General features: G+C 38.5%; 2 protein-coding genes across 3 annotated transcripts; both read right to left on the reverse strand.

Moving 5' to 3' along the window:
- Positions 1-2,072: 2,072 nt before the first annotated feature.
- On the reverse strand, positions 2,073-3,828 carry LOC118481005. Its single transcript, XM_035976069.1, has 3 exons — positions 3,555-3,828; positions 2,701-3,413; positions 2,073-2,093 (listed from the first exon to the last, which is right to left on the reverse strand). Exons 1-3 carry the CDS (start codon positions 3,826-3,828, stop codon positions 2,073-2,075), a joined length of 1,008 nt encoding a protein of 335 aa, XP_035831962.1.
- A 6,742-nt stretch (positions 3,829-10,570) lies between these two features.
- Positions 10,571-14,434, reverse strand: LOC110873329 (APETALA2-like protein 2). Of its 2 annotated transcripts, XM_022122260.2 has the most exons (10): positions 13,654-14,434; positions 13,524-13,549; positions 13,409-13,439; positions 13,228-13,315; positions 12,985-13,130; positions 12,776-12,820; positions 12,534-12,634; positions 12,326-12,450; positions 11,596-11,712; positions 10,571-10,976 (listed from the first exon to the last, which is right to left on the reverse strand). In XM_022122260.2, the coding sequence occupies exons 1-10, from the start codon at positions 14,169-14,171 to the stop codon at positions 10,716-10,718; spliced, it is 1,458 nt and encodes a 485-aa protein (XP_021977952.1). In that variant the 5' UTR covers positions 14,172-14,434; the 3' UTR covers positions 10,571-10,715. The 2 variants fall into 2 exon arrangements, with proteins under 2 accessions (XP_021977952.1, XP_021977953.1); XM_022122261.2 differs by lacking the exon at positions 12,776-12,820 and having other exon boundaries at positions 13,654-14,427.
- Between the last annotated feature and the right edge of the window lie 6,037 nt (positions 14,435-20,471).

The raw sequence follows: 20,471 nt of genomic DNA on the forward strand, positions 1-20,471 counted from the left end.
TTGTCCGTTGCCTTGTGGGTGCGCAACGGAGGTGAAAGTGTGTTCAATGTTCATCTCCTTCATCCAGTTCTTAAGATCGTCCGAAGCAAAGTTGGTGCCATTGTCTGTCACAATCTTGAGCGGGAGGCCAAATCTGCATATGATGTGCTCCCATATGAATTTGCGCACAATCATAGCTGTGGTGGATGCAAGGGCTTTGGCTTCTACCCACTTTGTGAAGTAGTCGACAGCTACTATGATGAACTTTACGGCGCCGGGAGCATCCGGGAAGGGTCCCACCATGTCAATTCCCCATTGTTGAAAGGGCCATGCGGTGGACACGGGGATAAGATCATTTTTAGGGCGCAGCGTTTTTGGAGCGTGCCTCTGGCAAGAGTCACACTTGCGGATCTCCTTCATTGCATCGACATGCATACCCGGCCAGTAGTAACCGGCGCTCATGATCTTTGCGACAACCATCTGTGGTCCGGAGTGAATGCCACAAATCCCCTCATGGATTTCCCTTATCAGATAATTTGCATCCTGGGGGTCCACGCAACGTAGTAGTGGTCCCAGGAAGGATTTTCGGTACAGGATACCGCCATTCATTTCGTATTGTAGGGCTTTGTTTTGAATCTTTCTTGCTTCCGCTTTGTTTTCGGGAAGCACCCCTTCTTGCAAGTATTGGATGATGGGGGTCATCCACGATGTTTGCCCTGTTTCGATCACATTCACCTGTCGCAGCAATACTGACGGGTTCTTGAGTACCTCTATCCTTACATCCTTGGCGAGATGTTGAAAGGAAGTCGAGGCGAGTTTGCTCAGGGCATCTGCGGGCTTGTTTTCTGAGCGATTGATATGTATGACTTCGTGGGTTTTGAATTGTTGGAGCAATTCTTTCGCTTGTTCTAGATATAAAGCCATGACTTCTCCCTTCGCGTCGTATATGCCATTCACTTGACTGGCTATCAGGAGTGAATCAACATGTGCGCGCAAGTTTTTTGCTCCCATCTTGATGGCGAGGCGTAAGCCTGCCAGAAAAGCCTCGTACTCAGCTTCATTGTTGGTGTTTTTGAAGTCGAGCTTAATGGCGTAAGTAAACTCGTGCTTTTCTGGGCTTACTAGACGTAAACCTGCTCCCGCGCCATCTTCATTTGATGCCCCGTCAGTGTAAAGCATCCAAGTCTCCTCTGTTGTGTTTTCCTTGGGAGTCTCTATCATCTCGCATTCCTTGATTTTATCAGCCGGCACTTCTGTGATGAAGTCGGCGAGGACTTGCCCCTTAATGGCTGGGCGCGGCCTATACAAGATGTTATGGCCGCCCAGTTCAATGGCCCATTTTGCCAACCTGCCTGATGTCTCAGGCTTCTGAAGTATAGTGCCAATGTGGAAGTTGGTAAGCACAGTTATCACATGGCCTGTGAAGTATCGGCGCAATCTTCGGGAGGCGTGTAGTAGCGCAAGAACCAGCTTTTCCATTGTGGAATATCTTGTTTCTGGGTCTGTGAGTACCCTGCTGACGTAATAGATCGGGGTTTGCACGCCATTCCTGTCTACCAACAATACTGATCCTACTGCCTTATCCGAGGAGGACAAGTACAGCACAAGGGGCTCTTTTTCAAACGGTGCCGTCAGCGTAGGGAGTTCGATCAGACACGCTTTCATTTGTTGAAAAGCTGTTTCGGCTTCCGGGGTCCATTTGAACTCTTGCTTCTTTACGCAATTGCGCAACGTGCTAATGAAGGGATACGACTTTGCGGCGTGATTGGAGAGAAAACGATTTAGCGCGGCCAGCCGGCCGGCTAGTCGTTGCATTTCCTTGATGTTTCTTGGTGAGGGCATTCGTTCTATAGCTTGTACCTTCTCTGGATTCACCTTGAAACCGCCGTTTGTGACAATGAAGCCCAGAAACTTCCCTTCTTCCATGCCAAAGGAACACTTGGCTGGATTTAGCTTCATATTTACGCTGCGCAATGAGTTGAACGTTTTTTCGATGTCTTTTAACATTTGGTCCTCCTCGGGACTTTTCACCACTAGATCATCGATATAAACCTCAATGTGCTTTCCGATGTCACCTGCGAAGGTTTTGTCCATCAAGCGTTGATAAGTCGCGCCTGCGTTCTTCAGACCAAAAGGCATCTTTGTGTAGCAGAAGATTCCAAGGTCTGTTCTGAATGCTGTCTTGTCTTCATCTTCTAGCTTCATCTGCACTTGATGGTATCCTTTATAGCAATCCAGAAAGCACTTCCATAGGTATGGCGCGAGAGAATCAATTTTTTTATCGATCTCAGGCAAGGAATAGCAATCCTTTGGGCATGCCTTGTTGAGATCAGTGTAGTCTACGCACATGCGCCATCCGCCATTTGATTTTTCGACCATCACAGGGTTCGCCACCCAACTCTGATATCTTACTTCTCGCAAGATCCCGGCTTTAAGCAGCTCGCATACCTGCTCGTTCATTGCTTTTGTCTTGTCTGCCCCTAGGCTGCGCCTTCTTTGGACCTTTGGCTCGACAGATGGGTACGTGTTTAAGCAATGCTCGGTGATGTTGCGCGGGACACCGGTCATGTCTGCCGGCGTCCAGGCAAATATATCCATGTTTCGAAACAGCAGTTGCTTTAGACGTGTTCTGATGTTAGACGAAATGGCGTGGCCAATTGTCACGGTCTGCTCGGGGTATTTTCGGTTTAAAACCCATTTCTCCGGCTCAGTCGTAGAGACCTTTGCCGCCTTTGTTGGGCGCAGCTCGTCAGTTGACATTACTTCCTTCTTGGCGTATATGATTGCTACTCCTGTTTTGGTTGGGAAACCTATTGCAGAATGAGGCGTTGACGTCACCATGTTTAGCTCGCCTTGTGTTTCCCTCCCAAGAAGCACATCATGCCTTGATTTCACTGGCATTACCATAAAGTTCACATTTGTTGTTCTTGAATGTTTCCCGTCAGAGAGCGTGACAGGGAAACTGATCTGTCCGAGAGGAAAAACCATTTCGTTGCAAAATCCAGACAAAGGATAATCGACAGGTTCGAGTCGCGCTTTATCCTCTTCATCCAGCTGATTGAAACATTGTTCGTAGATGATGTCGGCTGTGCTTCCTGGGTCGATGAAGATGTATTCTGTTTCATAGTGACCAATTATACCAGTAATGACGACGGGTCGTGTGGCGCGAGGACCGCCGCGCACTACTGGGAATATGACTTGCTGTTCTTGCCAAGAAGGCTCGTAGGGCCGTTTGCCTTTTTCTCTCGCGGTGTATCTTGGTCCGTTGACCATGTGAGTCTCTAGCCGTCTCACCTTTTTGTGGCTACCTTCATCGTGACGTTGAAGCTGACGGGTGTCCTTGCGCACATTCTTCACTAAATGGCTTAGTTTGCCGCTTTTGAGCGCTCTCTCGATTTCTTGGCGCAAGCTGTAACAGTCGTCGGTTAGGTGTCCTGAATCTTTGTGAAAATCGCAGTACAAGTTAGGGTCTTGCCCTTTCTTGTTTGTCATTGGCCTTGGCGCCTTGAAATCGACATTCTCCGTCATCAATACCTCCTTTGGAGTTTTTGTGAGCGGAGTCCAGTGTTTGTCACGATTCTCGTCTCTGACTGCTTTCTTGTAACCGATTCGGTCAATCGTTTCTCGCGCATCTTCTCTGTAACGTGGCCTGTCGTCGCGGCCTCTGGGTCTCTCAGACTTCCAGTCATGACTCTTGTACTTGTTGCGCTTGTTATTGTTGTCGCGCGGCCTCTCGTTCGCTCTTGAGAATCGATCTTCGGAGTAATAACCCTTTCCTCCAGCAAGGGATTCCTCGGTTTGCGCGACGATCTTCGCTGCTTCCATCAGCTTATCCCACTCTTTTGGCATCCCATCTTTGCCTGTGATGGTTCTAATGAGGCTATCACAGCGTATAGCCTTCTTGAAGTGGCAGCGCATGAGTTGCTCACTGACGCCGCCAATCTCTAAACATTCTTTGTTGAAACGCGTGATGAAGTCCTCCAGACCTTCACCATCCCTTCGCCATATATCTTCTACTTCCGCCGTATCACGCTGATAGCGACGTTGTTGGCTAAAATAGCTTAAGAATTGTGTCTTGAAGTCTGTCCATGACTTAATCTTTCCGGGCGGAAGGCTGTCAAACCAGGCGCGAGCCGCTCCGGTAAGAGTTTGAATGAACAGGTGGCACCACATGGGCATGTTCCAACCCCCCATGCAGCCCACACTCGTGAATGTTCTGACGTGGTCGTCTGGGTCAGTCAACCCATTGAATTTCCCAACGGTTGGGGGTAGCTTCTCTCGTGAGAGTGGTGCGAGTGCAATTTTCGGGATAAACTTGGAGTGTTCCGCAGCTTCCGCTGGTCTGTATGCCAGGCGGAAATCTCGTTCAGCCTCTTCTGTATAGCCAATGTGTTGTCTTGGCTTGTAGTACTCATGGTTTTTTGGTAAACGATTAAAGACTGATGACTCTTCATCACCTTCCCATGTAGGATCTTCCCATTCATTGTTCATGTTGCGCGGTGTGAGCCGGCTGTGAACAGGGCCTCGTTGAAGGTTCGACGGATATTCATAGTAACTATCCGTTTCCCCTCTTGTATCGCGCGTGTCTTGTACGCTTAAACGTCTTGTAGGGGGAGGCCTGTTGGTTCTGCCTTGTATATTGGCTGGTGGTGGCATTTGGCGCATCCCCTGACTCGGAGGGGTGACCAAGGACGGTTCTGCCGTCAAAACTGCCTGCTGCGCGATGAGCGATTGGTATGCTGCATTGATAGTGGCGATGTTCTTGGCATACCACGAGGCTGGGGTTTCGCCATCTGGTAAGCCAAGTAATGCAGATACATTTTGAGGTGGCGCTGTGTTCGAAGGTCCCTCTCCGTTTCCTGGGGTGACCACTTGTGTGATACGGGTAACGCTCCCGCGCTGACCCCCCGTGTTGGTGATCTCGACTTCACCTATTTCTTCGACTTGGGCTTGGAGGTTTTGGACTCCTTCACCCAAGGCCGTGTTAGAGTTGGCTCCGAAGCCGAACTCTGGAAAGATTCCTTGACCAGTCATAGTCGAAGGATGAAAAGATGTCAAAGGCTCAAATAAAGAAGATGAGGGTGGTTATAGAAAAAATCGGTGGGCGCCAATGAAGAAACAGTGATCTAATTAAGGTATTAATTAGGTGGGTTTATGTTCCTATCATAGGGGTTAATCTTCTTTTAGGTATTTGAGCTCCGACTGGTTAATCAACCTGCAAAACAGAACACCGTTACTCGTTAAGAGGGGAATGTGGGGGTTTCCCTCTTAACCGGGCTCCGGCGTGAGAATAAGCGACTGCTTTGAGAGTAATTAGGTAGTTAAGAGTAAGAGCCGAGAGGATAGAATCAATAACCTGAGGAATGAAGGTCTCTATTTATAGCCGGAGAGGTGTAAGAGGTTGTGGGCTGATGGGCCTTGGGCCAGAAACGGACAACAACGAATATGCTCTTTGCCTTGCTGGCCTCGACTGCTTAGTGGCTTCTAGATGCTCGTCGGCGCTGGCGCACCTTGATTGGAGCCACGTGTCATTGTTGTCGGCCTTGTTGTCCCTTCTGTCATCAGCAGACAAGTGGAGATCGTGGGACAGTTGTCCCCGTCTCTTGATTGGTGCCATGTAGGCGTCCTTGTGTACTTATCGTCAGAAGATCGTGGCGCACGATTGAACAGAGCCTGCTGGACGTTCATTGGCTCTTTTTACTGCCACTTGTATCCTGTGTACCTCTGTAGGTAACAGCGCGTCTTCCTATGGAGAGGATTTTGTTTGATGGCAACTAACCCGCGCGGGGCTAGTGTGCTCACTTATACCATTGTTTTTATGCTAAGTGTTGCTATCTGAGTTTATTATGTGCTCTTCCTCGCGCGGGGGTAAGTCATAATGTGATGTGAGCTGCGCGAGGTTGTTATTATGAAGTTGTTATGCTAAGGAGTATGGTCTGACGTGCAACCTGTTATGAGGTTTGCGCGACTTTTTGGGACCATACCCCTTCAGTGTTTTACGCGAAATGCACTCTCGTTCATGTAGAACTTTCTGTCCCATTCGATTAAAATCTTGAATATTGAATGCCAAATTGATTGCATTAATTTTAAATTTTTTTTTCATTAAAAGGATTTTTTTTTCCCAATCAATAGGGCAAATTACATAAAGATAGCAAGTAAATGAGCAACAAACTGCGCCATTGACCAATAATGTTCAATAAATCATATAGACAATGTGACAAATGAAACTACTAACTTTCATTTTCATAGCTAGTAACAATCTCACTCGAACAAAAAGACATTTATGGCTACCCCTAGTGAACAATTGAATTATTTTTTTGGTCAATCAAAATGTTGTATATTGTTTCGAAATGAAATAAATAAAAGTTAATGACAAACGAAGTGATGCGTGGGTCAAATTCGGTAATTTATTATAGTTAATTAGTTGTAGTGGCGGAACTAGAAACTTTTAACTGGGGGGTCATAATATGTGTGTGTATTATATATATACTACATCTACTACAGGCTCGAGCTCGGGCTCGGGCTCGATAACTAAACGAGCTCTATTACAGGCTCGAGCTCGGGCTTGTTAAAGCTCGGCTTGTTCGAGGTTTTAACCGAGTCAATAACGAGTAGCTCTCGAGCTTTTTGGCTTGTTTACACCCCTAATTATGCAACAAAGTGTTGATAATTTATAATAGGTAATTTATGGATACAAAAATTCATAAGACTTAAAAATTTAAGCTCTGGCTGTTTTTAAAAAAAATCCACAGCCGTCACTGTCCTCGATATTTAAGGTTGGCTACTTAGGTTAACAAACGTTTCGTACTTTCGTCTCTTTAAGATTTGAAATTCCACTTTTTGCTCATATGATTTTAAATCTTAAAATTTCACCAAAACTTTTAATTTTGCATTATTTCTCTTAAATTAAATTATTTGTTTCCTCTTTCATTTTTATACAAAATAATTAGTGTTACATTTATAAATGTTTATAGCTAGGGTCAGATATAATACATTAAAGTCAACCATCCAACCATATACAAAATTAAGGAGGCCTCCGTGTTCCCTCAATTAACTAAAATGCTTTAACCTCTTTATCTCCATGTATTCCTTTTCATTACTATTTACGCGTTTTGCCTGACATCGATCCATCGCCTAGAAGCGTTAATCAAAAGTGCCAGTAGACAGTGGTGGATCGAGGATTTTCGTCAGTGGAGTGGGGATGGAAAGCAGACTTGTCAAAACAGATTTTTTTTAACAATAAACCATAACAAAAAAGAAAGAAACAAACAAATATGACTTGATGAACCGTTAGTTGATTAGTAATGAACTAAAGGATATCTTAAAAGAGATTGATTATGTAGTTTTTTTTTGTTGAAAGGTAAATTTTGTTTATAACGCCAAACCCAAAAAACAAGATTGGTTATGTAGTAGTGATAGTTTCATCAAAAATTCAAAATACTTAGCCTTTTTATTACAATATTAAAAAATATATTTAGAAAAAGTCAACAAAGTTCAATAAAAACATAGACAATCAACTGAAATCATGAAGTTAATCAAATATTCATCAAAATTGTCAACGTGAGTTACCCCATTTGATAGAGGCATATGTCTTTTAAAGGGAAGTCGCAAGTTCGAATATGGAGATGGAGTGTCATTTAAATAAATGGTATAATGTGTAGGAGAAAGATTTGCCGTTCAAAAAAAATAATAATAATCATTAAAATTAAATATAGTTATAAATTTTAATAAATATTGAATACTAAAAGAGTTTGATAAAAAATTTGTGAAATATTGCAATATACCGTTTTAGTCTACAAGAAGAGATGCAAAGAGAGTTGTGAAAGTTTATAGCGTCCTATTTAAGGGGGGCTAATCATTAGGGTTGTTCACGATCCAACAAGCTAAGTGAGGGTTAGCTCGAGCTTGGCATGAATTTTAAATGAGCTTGCTCGACACGGCTTGCAATACTCAACCAAACTGAAAGTTGAGCTTGAACTCAGCTCGTTACAAACCGTAACACGTGACCCGACGAACCGTCTCAATTATATGGAACAAAAAAGTGATGGGAAGGCATTGACGGACCGGTAGTGGTCCTCATCGCTAGGCAGTGCTAGTCATATTGGACTTCTTTACTCTTAAAACACAAGGTTAACTATACTGTAACCAAATATTGATTAGAAATTTCGGTAGCCTCTCTTTGTATTTTTATAACATGTAGCCTTTGTAGTTATTTATGAAACTTTTAATAGTCTAAACAAAGGGTAAATTAGACACTTCATTTCCTTTGCTAGCTTCTTGTTAGTTATTTATGAAACTTTTTTCCTCCTTAAAAAAAGCGTAGGGGTGGTAGGTGTGTTTTTTAATAGTCTTAAAACATAAGCGAAATAGATTTAAAAAAGTCAAGTTATGATAAAAATAAATTTAATTTAATGGGACCATGACATGAGAGCCTTTGGCTTTTAGGCGTGGCATAACCCTCTCCAATAAACCATCAACTTGACCATAATGGCATTAAACACCTTTTTTCAAATGTGCATTGGCCAATAACCTAACAATAATTGGGTCAAAAGGAGGTAGCATATTACTTGTTCTTACCCACTTTACCATATTCTCCACCAATCTTATGAGAATACTTTTTACAATACCGTTATATTTTCTGTTGTTTTTCTAATTCATATATAGAATAAAATTGTATTTTTCCTTAAAATCATAAAAGTGTAGAATAAATGTGTACTCCATAACTTGTAATTCCTATCAAACCTTTTATTATGATTTCTCATTTGTTCTTAATTAAATCCAGTTATACTAAAACGATATTGATAACATTAAAACATATTATACATTCATAGTAACATCATACTTCGCACTTGTAGCCATGACATGCTCACATGCATAAGATCTTGATCGTGTATATGCTTATGCTAGTATATCATTCGTTCATCTCAGGTATAAACTTTGTAACACGTGACCACGATACGCGTACGTAATATATATGTTTTATAATTTAGTGCTCTTTTTATTCTATTGTGTTTAGGATGCAATTGCTTGTATAATGTATGATAATCGTATACAAAAAGAAGTTGATGGCAAAGATAAATCAATTAATTTCAATTAAGATAGTATTAGACGATTCACAACGGATACTTTTTACCTTATAGATGGGTGACATGGCATATGAAGGAGGCTCATCCAATCCTACCATGACTATGGGACGTTTTTGATGTTCATGTCCGTGACTAAGGACTGATTTTGTTGTTAACGTGTCAAATGATTAGACGCGTTTATGAGAAGCTTTTGAGATCCATCGTTACGTATGCTCTTATCTTTAGTCAATATAGTGTTTTACAACAAAGTGAAATAAAAATAATGTAGATCTATTACTATTGATCAACAATTACTACATTACATTTGTATTTATTGTTGGTGTGGATGTGGAACTTATGATGGGTTCTCGTAGTTGTTAAAAACAATCGAGTATAGCATGACATCTTCTTCCCGTCATAAGCCAACATACTTATTACACCAATTATACCAATACATCCGCCATTTTTATATTACAACGATGTAGTCTTAATACTACTTTTTTAAGACATGTGCTAATAAGTTTTAGTTTTTTTATGGGAGGCACGGGGGTGGGCGGGGAGGACCACCGACCACGACATGTGTCTTCTGAGGGCATATATAAAAAAACCATATATATAACTAGGGCCGTTCAAATCGAACGTCGCTCGTCGCTCGCTCGACGCTCATTCGGAAAATGCTTGTTCGATTTGACGTTCGGTTGTAAACGAGCCAAGCATGAGCAAAGGTCCGCTCGGCTTGGTTCGGCTCGAATTATTATTTTTAGTTAGTATATATATATACATATACATATATAAACATGTATATACACAAATATAAATTAAATTTATAGTTTTATATATACCACTCTATTAGATTTTGGTCTGCTATATACAAATTTACAACTATGTCTATACATACTAGCCCAACCACGCCAATAAAAAATTAATATCAAATTTAAAAGTTAAACCCTAAACCGGTAAACGATAGGCTGCTCATCGCCTCAATGTTTTATATTGTTACCCTAAGTCGATCGTCTACTCTCAACGTATTTGTTCGTGCAATATGATCATCGCCTCGTCGTCCACAACATTGTAATTCATAAGATAAATATTATGTCACGAAATGTGCATGTTTTTTAAAGACATAAAAACTTGAGACCAAACATTGTCAGTGTCTATCTCAGCAATTTTAAATGGGGCGACACGGTTGTCCAAATCGCTCGACGCTCGCTCGGAATATTTACTGCTCGAAAAATGCTCGCTTGATTTGAGGCTCGGTTAGGTATTAGCTCAAAATTTTTAACTAAAGCTCATTAGGTATTAGCTCAATATCCATTTTAGTTTAAAATACAGTAATGACAAGAACCATGAGCGGCAAAAAAAGGGGTCACATTATCCATTTTGTTAAGACCGAAGGGCACATTTTTTCGGGCTCGAATAGAGCACCTGAATTTTTGGACCGGCCCTTCCGTAGTTGAGGATCAAACAATCTCGTATTATGTTAACATTTATTATATATGTAGTTGATACTATTTATTACCATGATATTCTTTAGAAACATACTGGTACCATACCTCAATGATTCTTACACACACATCTATGAATAATTAGGCAGTCCTGCTGCTGTAACAATATTACTATATGAAGCAATCAGCCAATAAGTCAATATCAACAATGTTTTTTTAGACAAAGTTAGGGTGGAGGTGGTGGTGGCGGCGGCCTTATCTGGTAATAGTATTGGGAGGAGCTTGTGGCGGCTGTAGGCGGAGAAAAATGGATGCTGTGAGGTGCCATTGAAATGGTATCTCTTGAGTGGTGGCTGCCAGAAGTGGCTGCTGGAGCTGCGAATCCTGATGATGCTGCGGGGAAGTGGTTGAGACTGTGCATTTGATACCCCCAGTATGGTGGTCCTTGCGGCGACACTGCGATGGTCTTGCTACTTGTTGCACTTCCCTAAAAATGAATCACTCATGTTAAATTTTGTAACACATGATTTACAGATGCTACGATTATCAACGTGCAGGGCTGACAATTTCTACACGACACGAACCTACAGGAAGTTAACAGGTTTCATGTACGTTTAACCTTAACATGTTTCGTATCTATAGCAGGTTGACACGTTAAGACCTGTTTAATTTCGTGTCTTAACAAGTTAAATACCTGTTGTAAACCTGTTAATGACACGTTCATAATATTAAATAAAAAAAATGTGGGGCTTCTAATTTTAAATAAAAAAAAATACCTGGAAGTAAAGTTTATATATATTTAATGAAAGGTCGTGTTCTTGTCTTAAAAGGTCATATGATAAGATACGCTGGTAATTTTTCCGTGTCTTAACATGTCATATCATGTAACCTATTTATTATCAGGTTCGTGTTTGGAAAATCTGACACGATAAGATTTCGTGTCGTGTTTGTATTTACCTGTTTCGGGTTCGTGTCTTAACAGGTCAGGTTGACACGATATGCCAACCCTATCAACGTGTTATGTGTAGCAAAATGAAATAACCGAACAAGATTCGGTCTTTAGAGGCCATAAGTTATGTTATATACAAAATTATAAAAGAATTTACCTCGTAGTTAGGGACGAAGGTTGGGTATACACCACTCCAAGATGAAGAGTGTCCTGAACTTATGGGTAGCCCTTTAAGAGCTGTCATGCCTACTGTGCTTGAAACAGGGTTCTCCAACTGTCATAATATCACAAAATAGAGTATATGTATTCAAATGTTTATTCAATTTGGAGGCAATGTCACAATATAAAATATAAACAAGGAAAATCACGAAAATGACCTTTTTTGAACAAACAAATTTACGAAAATTAACATCGTTTGTGTTTGCGTCTGGGGGAAACGCAAACACGGGATAAATGCAAGTTTTGCGTCAGAGATTGTGCCATGGGTTTCTGCGTCCATTTTTTTTCTTTTTACCACGATTTTTAAACGATCATAACTTTTTCATACGATAATTATTTTTTATAAAAAAATGCACCAAATTAAAGATAATAAAATTCTCCTTAATTTGGTGTAAACTTTTTAAAAAAAAAATATTAACGTATGAAAAAGTTACGCTCTTTACAAATCATGGTGGAGAAGTAAAAAAAGTTGATGATGACATGTGTCAACTTTCTATTCACTAGGATTCATGAGGCAACCACAAACACAATCTCGAAGGACTGAGGCTACCACAGACGCGAAGCATGCTCATTTTAATAATTTTGACCAGTCAAATGTCCATTTTCGTGATTTTCCCATATAAATATGTAATAGAGCCCAAAAGGATATGTTTTGGATTATTATTTACCTGTAATCTCCTAGGATCATGCATGTAATTCAAATGGACTTGCTCTACATTGTCAGTTCTACTTGAGCCCGCTCCATGCGAAGGGGTCGAAATTCCCAAGCTTAAATTCAGGTTGTGATCATTTTCTGCATCACATGGTAAAAGAAACTTTATAATAAACTTGCATAAGTCAACATCACATACAATGATCATGGCGGACAAAAGTTACCATGATGAATTGCAGGAAGTGTGTTTCCTTCGTAAGAACGGGGTTCGAAGTTGGTCACGGCTTCTCTTCCGTTACACTCGATCGCTGCCTTGTCATAAGCCCTAGTTGTCACGAAAGAGAGATTGTTAGATGATATACCAAATTGACGTTGCGAATTGCAAATATTAGGTTAAAAAAGAATGAAATTCAGTATGAAGGTGTGAAATTGGGAATTGAATATGTAATTTTATGATCTTAAAGACCTTGCAGCATCTGCTTCGCTGTCGAATAGCCCAAGATACATATACCTGCAATGCAAGCATTGGAATCTCCATGATGAAAATTAGGTCTCCAACATTCTTTTCTTTTTTTTTTTTTTTCAAATTGACATCCACCACAAGTTTCTTTATAGTCATTAGAACTTAACACATACAATGCATTAATAAAACAAACATAATCACCAAATCCTCACTTTTTGCCAAGAAACTGTCCCATCCGCGCTTCCCACCTGCCGCATTTGTGCAACGTCACCCCTCTGTATTTCGAGCTTCCCCTCGCGAATCCAGTGCTTTGTCGTCTTAGTATATGCACAAATTCTTCTTTCGAAAAGTTAGGCATCTACTCCAAAGTCCAACGAAAACGAAAACAAATCAAACACAAAGAATCAATCAAATCAAATCAAACAAATCACAAACCATCAGTTAAAACTCCAAACCTGCTTCATATCCTCCTCATAGTCATTTATACTAAAATTAATATCAGCGTCAACGCCACGAAACTTGATCGCAGCGCGATCATAAGCTCTGAAAACCACAAACAAATAACCAAATGTTTACAAACAACAAAGAGCAAACATATACTAAAATTAGCAAAAATTACTAATCATCAATTCATACCTAGCTGCAGCATGAGCAGTATCAAATCCACCTATATATATATAAACACACAATCCAACACTACAATTAATCACAAACTTCCAAAAATAGTAATCTCATACTAAAAATAGCATACCTAAATAAACTTGTTTCCCACAATCCCTGCATCAAATAACAAAAGTACATAAATAATCATATATATATATATATAGGAATTTATATTATATATACATATACATATATATATAAACAACTAACTAACTAACCATATGTGAGACTCCCATCTACCAGTCCTCCTATAAAAAGTAACACCTCTGTACTGTGAACTCCTTGACCTAGGTCCTCTCCTGCTCTTCTTACCAGCCGGTTGTACGTTCGGCTTCTGCGGTTGTACATCCAGCTGTACCAATCTCATCTCCTGCAATTCATTACCTCCAGGACACAACAACAACGTGTTAGCCTGACTAACCATCCCTGACTCGCCTCCTTGACTCACCGGAAACAAACTCTGAGTCAGGAACTCGGACTGAGTCACAACTCGGTTCCGATTCTCCTCAATTTCATTGTTTGCACTTGTATCTCCGACCTTCAATATGTCGAAATTGAAGCAGGATATGCTCTCAGTATCTTCATCTCCGTCGCCGTTGCCGTCGCCGTCGCCGGCATTACTGGAATTGAAACCTTCGGCATTCACGACGGAGGAGTTTGAGGTTCCAGATTCTTCTACGTCACGAAACGACGGCGTTTCGTCTTCGTTAACAAAGTTGAGATTAAGATCTAGCATCTTCTGAGGTGTTTGTTATATACGAATTGATATACGAATCGATATACGAAACGAATCTGTGTGTGTGTATCTACAGTTTCAACGGATCGATGAGATTAAAACATTGAAGTAGTTGAAGTTAGAGATATTATGTGTATGTATATGTGTGTGTGTGTGTTGGTGATTTGAAAGTTTTTTTTTTATTCAGGTGTAGAGATGAAATGGAGAAGATGAAGAGAAAATATCAAGAGAGAGAGAGAGAGAGAGGGAGAGAGAGGATTGGAGGAGAGAGAGAGATGGGGGGGACATGTCAGGCCCATTTTAAGAGTGAACATTTGTTATTGTGGGGGAGGGTCTTGGTTACCGGAAAAGGAGGTTGCCTCTACTTTATACAAAAAAAAAAAACAAAAAAAAATACATATATTTTTTCTTTAGCAACCGATGAATCATCCGAATAGGCTACTGGTGAAATTCACAACATTGAATACACTCGTCTTTGAGATGAGGAACTTCGCCTAGGGCAGAAGCCTGTGAAGACTCGACTGAAGGGACGACAGTGCGGTGAGATCAAACTAGTGGTCGTCGCCTACTCACTCGCCTAGTCTCTCATTATCACCAGGTGTCGCCGAAACTAAATGATAGGGATAGGAATCGAACTTGGAATACCAAGTCTCTCTCTTACAACTCTACTACCATCTCATTGACAAAAAAAAATCTATATATCTATGGGGCTGGAAACTTATGGGTGAATAAGTATTGAGTCAGTAAGAGGTTGGATTGGGTAAGATGCTTTGAATTAGAAAGAGAACTAATTTGGCTCTTGGTGGTGCTGGGTCGAGAAGGTGATGCGTGACTCGCGGACTGAGGGTTATGAACACACGTAAATGGATAAAGGGGTACAATTTCCGTTCAACATCATTTTGAAACATTAATGGTTAAGAGACTTACTAACCGGTTCAGAGATATCAATGAACCAAACATACTTAATACTGATTGATTCAAATGTAACATATATCTTTATAACTCTTAATGCCGACTGATTATACCAAAGACATCAAATATATAAATAGTTCTTATGTATGATAATTCATAGTTAATGAACGAATTCAAGTTTTTGTACTTGGATGAATTATATCAAGTCGAACTCAAATAGGCATACATGTTAAGCACTCAAGATATATTTGAGTATAGATTAAATGAGTTATTTAAAAAAACCAATGATACTAAAAAATGAAGTTATAAAAACAAGTTAAATTTTGTAAAAGTAATTTGTTTTATATCTTAAAAGAATCTTCCCAATAAAGATATTTTGGAAGTGAAACCAATGGTATATTTGGGCAAATGAACACACTTTGAGAATGTTCAACTCATCTTTCATGTCTTTTTTTACAGTAAATTATCTACGTTGATTTATCGCACCTCTTCATTGGAGACTTGGCCCCACTAAGATCAGACGGTCGTTCACACAACAGGATTCACGCTGGCACGGAAAGTAACACGACATACAACTGGATGAGTACCAAATAGTACATTAGCTAATATCCTCTTAAACCACTACATATCATTGTGTTTTGGTGGTTTATCTCTGTTACTATAATCGCTTTATTCATTGGGGTGTAAGGGTGGAGATACAATAGAAAGTTTATTTGGCTAGGAAGGCTAGGAAGTGATCTTGACCATCCATTAAGTTAATCAAGGGCTAAGATTAAATCAGGGAAATTGAAAGGAAGAAAAGAGGCGCGTGAGTTTGTTCAAGGGCATTCTAGTCAATCCAAGCCAATAGTTTCTCTCTCCTCCAATTCCCCCACCCATTTTTTAAACGTTAATAACTCTTTCATACGACATTATTTTTTTTTATAAAAATTGCACCAAAAAAACGAGCGTTTTTTTATCTTTAAAACGAGTATACTATTGCTATATTTAAAAAAAAATTAAAACCCAGTTGCGTAAAACGCAATAGAAAAACCACCAGTTACGTAAAACGCAATGAAAAAAAAAACCTAAAAAATGACATTTTTCTAAAACGCAATGCACAAAAAACACAAAGAAATGACTTATTTGTAAAACGCAATGGCCAGAAAACACATAAAAATGTGTTTTACCTAAAACGCAATGCACCAAAAACACATAAAAAAATGTTTTACCTAAAACGCAATGCACCAAAAACACATAAAAAGATGTTTTACCTAAAATGCAATGCACCAAAAACACAAAGAAATGTCTTATTTGTAAAACGCAATGGCCAGAAAACACTTAAAAATGACTCATTCTAAAACGCAATGGACTGAAAACACCTAAAAAATATGTTTTACCTAAAACGCAATGACTAAAAACACTTAAAAATGTGTTTTTTCTAAAACGCAATAGCCAGAAACCACATAAAACTCTCTTATTTCTAAAACGCAATGGACACATAAAACTGTATGTCACTGTGAACTGTCTGAATTGTCTACGAATTACTGTCTTCGAAATGAGCCAATTTCTGAAAAATTAATTTTTCTGATGCGTTTTTAGTACAGCAATTTAATCGAAAAAAACCCCAGCCAGGGGCTCTGCCCCTTGGACCCCGCCAGGGGCTGCCGCCCCCGGACCCCCGCAAAGATCGTAAAACGCAATGACTGAATCAAAAACCCAAATCGTGAAAATGAAATTAAAGAATTTCTTACATGGATCGAAGTCGATTTCTTCATCAATTGACGAAATTTGAATGATAGAAACACTTATCAACGCTCGGATCGAACGAATCGAGTGATTATCTCCAAAATCACCGGAAAAAACGAGATTTTTTTATGAAATTAAACTGGGTTTTCTTCAAAAAAAAGCTGAAGAACACGTTGATCGGGTTTTGAATCATTGATTGGTGATGAAAATCGCACTATAATGTAGTGATTATTGAGATAGAAAGTGAAGAAATAGTTGAAGATGGTGGGTTTTGAAAATGGTGGGTTTTGAAGTTACTGGGTTTTGAAAAAGGAAGAAGAAGGAGTTGGATTGACTAAAATACCCTTTCTCTTTATTTTAAAATTTGCCACATGTCATAATCCTATGACTTCATATCCTTTTCTAGCGAAAATTAACTTTCTATTTGATTTTTTCCCTTGGGGTGTAATCTATAAATGTTCTTACAATAAATACTATGCAAACTATTAAAGTCTTTTTAGAAAACTAATCATAATTTTAAAAGTAATTTTCACCCATTATGGATTCCTACGGACAGTATTTAAAGCAAGGTGCATTGTTTTAGTTAAACCCCTTTACAAAAATATATTCTTATAAAATTTTTTAAAGATATTTATGTACTTAAACCAAAATTTTGTTCGGAAAGATTACATGAATACACCACATGTTCATTGAAATAACTTTTCACATTGGATCATTTAAAAGAACATTTAATAAAGGTAATAGATTGTGACATGAGTTGTACGAATGACTATGATTTTTGAGAGAGTTGTTAAATAAAAGAGTTTTAAGAATCATATACTTAAAAAAAAGGGAATGAGTTTTAGCACGTGGTGTCAAATTCCTTCTATGTTCGTGTTCGCAGTAAAAGATATAATGGAAATTCATGGTTACTTACAAGTGGGAAAGGAAGCAAAGAAGATTATACACGGTTTAATTATAATCACGTTGTGGTGTATTTGGAAAACGAGAAATGAGACTATTTTTCAAAACAAATAATATAGTCTAATGGAAGTGTTAGGTAAAGTTAAGTCTGAAGATTATGTTTGGTTAAAGAACAAGTCTACTTTTAAGTCCATACGTTGGGAGGATTGCTGCAAATCGTCTCTGTATATGCTGTAAATCTGATCTCTTGCCCGTTTGAGTCGAGGGCGTGTATATTGCTTGGCCTCTTGCCGTTTGGGTCGGATGTGTTTTAATGAAGTTTACTTAAAATAAAAATTTAAAAAGGGAGTGATATCTAATATATATCCTTAAACCACTATATATTATTGTGTTTTTGTGGTGATATCTCTTACCCTAAGCTCTTTATTCATTGTGGTGTGACCTATAAAAGTTCTTATAATAAGTATATGAAACAATTAGAAAGTTTTTGTAGAAAACTAGTCATAAGTTAGAAAAAATAATTTATTTGCCCTTGCTAGATTCCAACAGTACTAAATCAAGTTGCTTTTGTTTTAAGTTAAAACCCTTTCACAAAATATATTCTTATAAATTTTTCTGAGTTATATTCATGAACTTAAACAAAAAGCTTATTCAGTAAGACTACATAACTACACTACCATCACCATGTTCATTGAATGAACTTAAACAAAAAGCTTATTCAGCAAGACTACATAAGTACACTACCATCACCATGTTCATTGAAATATCTTTGAATTTATATGTACATCTATCTAATGGCATTAGATTATACATGAGTCGTATTGATCACTATGGTTTTGAAAGAAAATTATTAAATAAAAAAGTTTTCAGAATCATAAACTTCTTAAAGAGAAAAACATAAGAATTTTCATCTCAAAATATCTGTTGGATTTACTTTTTGGCAAATAGTTCATAAACTATAAATTTCATTTATCGCAGTAAGAGTGATCTACACTTAGCTATCAGATGGATCCTAACTCGAGGATCCCTGATTCAACCTTAAACCAAAATGAGCTTCAACCCTTCAAAATTGGTCCTCCTTTGATCCAAACCAACTTCTTTGATGACCGACGATAATAATACACACCACCCAAACCTCCTTTTATTGAGTTTTAGACTCGACTTTGTAATTCTTGGCAAGAATTACCACTTCACCTCTCTAGGCTCCCTCTCACACGCACCTTTCTCTTTTGAGGATGAAAACTTTGTTTTGGAAGAATGTGTAATTAGAGTTTCTTTCTATATGCCTGACAAAATTTACCATATTACCATTCATGAGCTTTTTCCGTGGTTCTCTTTCAACATAGGCTTTTTAGGTCACAATTCCAAATATTTTATTTAAGCCCATGATATAATTATAATTCCAACAATTATATTGATCACTTTGAGATTTTTGAGGTGTTAAAGTGTGTAACATAATGATATAGCCGAAGGATACATAGTATTCTAGTATAAAAAGACCCGTATTTAGGATAAATTATCTCAAAATTGATAAGGATGGATAGTTATTAATGCATTGTCACTACAAAAAAACGAGTATTAGAAACTGAAAAAACAGTATCTAATACATTAAAATCAGTCCCCAATGGTTATCAAGGACTAATTTGCCAGTCCCCAGCTAGTCTCGGATACCTAGTACTAGATAGTGGTTTTAGTAACTAAAAATTAGTCCCGATTGTATGACACCAACAAGGACTAACAGTCAGTCCTTGATGCATAAAGATTCAGTCCTCAATTTGTCTCTCGGTACCACGTCATTTCGGTCCCTGATACATCTCTTTAATGATTGGAAATCAGTCTCTATTACTATGATTATTCAATCTCGAATGCATTCATTAAGGACTGAAAATCAATCCTTAAACCATGTTTATTTTGTCTCCAATAGGTTTTATTAGGTTTGATATTATTAGGGACTGAAAAACAAATACCTAATATATTTCTTTAGTGACTATAATACTAGTCTCTAATATGTTTTTCCTTGACTAAAAAGTAGCCTCCGATATCATGTTTTAGTTTTGCAGACTACAAAATAATGTTTAATACCATCACAATTCAGTTCCTAAAATGTGTATTTTCAATCCTTAATATATTTCTAAAACAATTTTCAAACACAAATAAAACCAACAAATTTTACAAACACAAAGGTATATATTTCTTCAAAGTATAAACAAGTTCTGCAATTATAAATGAATAAATGTGTTAAACTTTAACATCTTGAATTCATTTCTTAATAAAGCTAGAGCTGTATCTTGAACCATGTTGCAAGTTTGAGGTGGTTGTGATGAAATCTTCATAAGAGTTCCAACTTTTAGCCCAAAAATGTTGACATGAAAAAACCAATCACTTTAACACACCATCCAAGCATTGATCGTAGAACCAGAATATGATCTACAAAACCATATGTGAATCGTCAAACTTTGACACATAGACTTGTTGTAGCCACAATGTCCACAAAAGCAATCCCCTGTTAAAATATCTTGATGCAGGAAGTAACAACAAAAATAATATATAAAATAAGTTTATTTAACTTCAATGGAATTTAAAGGAAATTGAAATTTAAATTTCATCTATTAAGATGTTTGGTTCATATAACTTGATGGAATTGGAATCTCAATTCCAATCTTCATGTGTTTGGTTGACAATGGAATTGGAATCTCAATTCCAATCTTCATGTGTATCGACGCGAACTGTTTCGAACCGTATCCTTTCGAATCGAAC

The sequence above is a fragment of the Helianthus annuus genome, chromosome 8, assembly GCF_002127325.2.
Source record: "Helianthus annuus cultivar XRQ/B chromosome 8, HanXRQr2.0-SUNRISE, whole genome shotgun sequence".
Taxonomy (NCBI): domain Eukaryota; kingdom Viridiplantae; phylum Streptophyta; class Magnoliopsida; order Asterales; family Asteraceae; genus Helianthus; species Helianthus annuus.

Coding starts and splice junctions, on each gene's coding strand:
- LOC110873329 (XM_022122260.2), bottom strand. CDS start 14,171: ATGCTAGATCTTAATCTCAACTTTGTTAACGAAGACGAAACGCCGTCG. Junction 13,550..13,653: donor AGATGGGAGTCTCACATATG/GTTAGTTAGTTA, acceptor TATTTGATGCAG/GGATTGTGGGAAACAAGTTT. Junction 13,440..13,523: donor TGGGAAACAAGTTTATTTAG/GTATGCTATTTT, acceptor ATATATATATAG/GTGGATTTGATACTGCTCAT.
- LOC118481005 (XM_035976069.1), bottom strand. CDS start 3,828: ATGCCAAAAGAGTGGGATAAGCTGATGGAAGCAGCGAAGATCGTCGCG. Junction 3,414..3,554: donor AGCAGTCAGAGACGAGAATC/GTGACAAACACT, acceptor ACAAAGATTCAG/GACACCTAACCGACGACTGT. Junction 2,094..2,700: donor GCCCAACAAAGGCGGCAAAG/GTCTCTACGACT, acceptor TGAAGAACGCAG/GCGCGACTTATCAACGCTTG.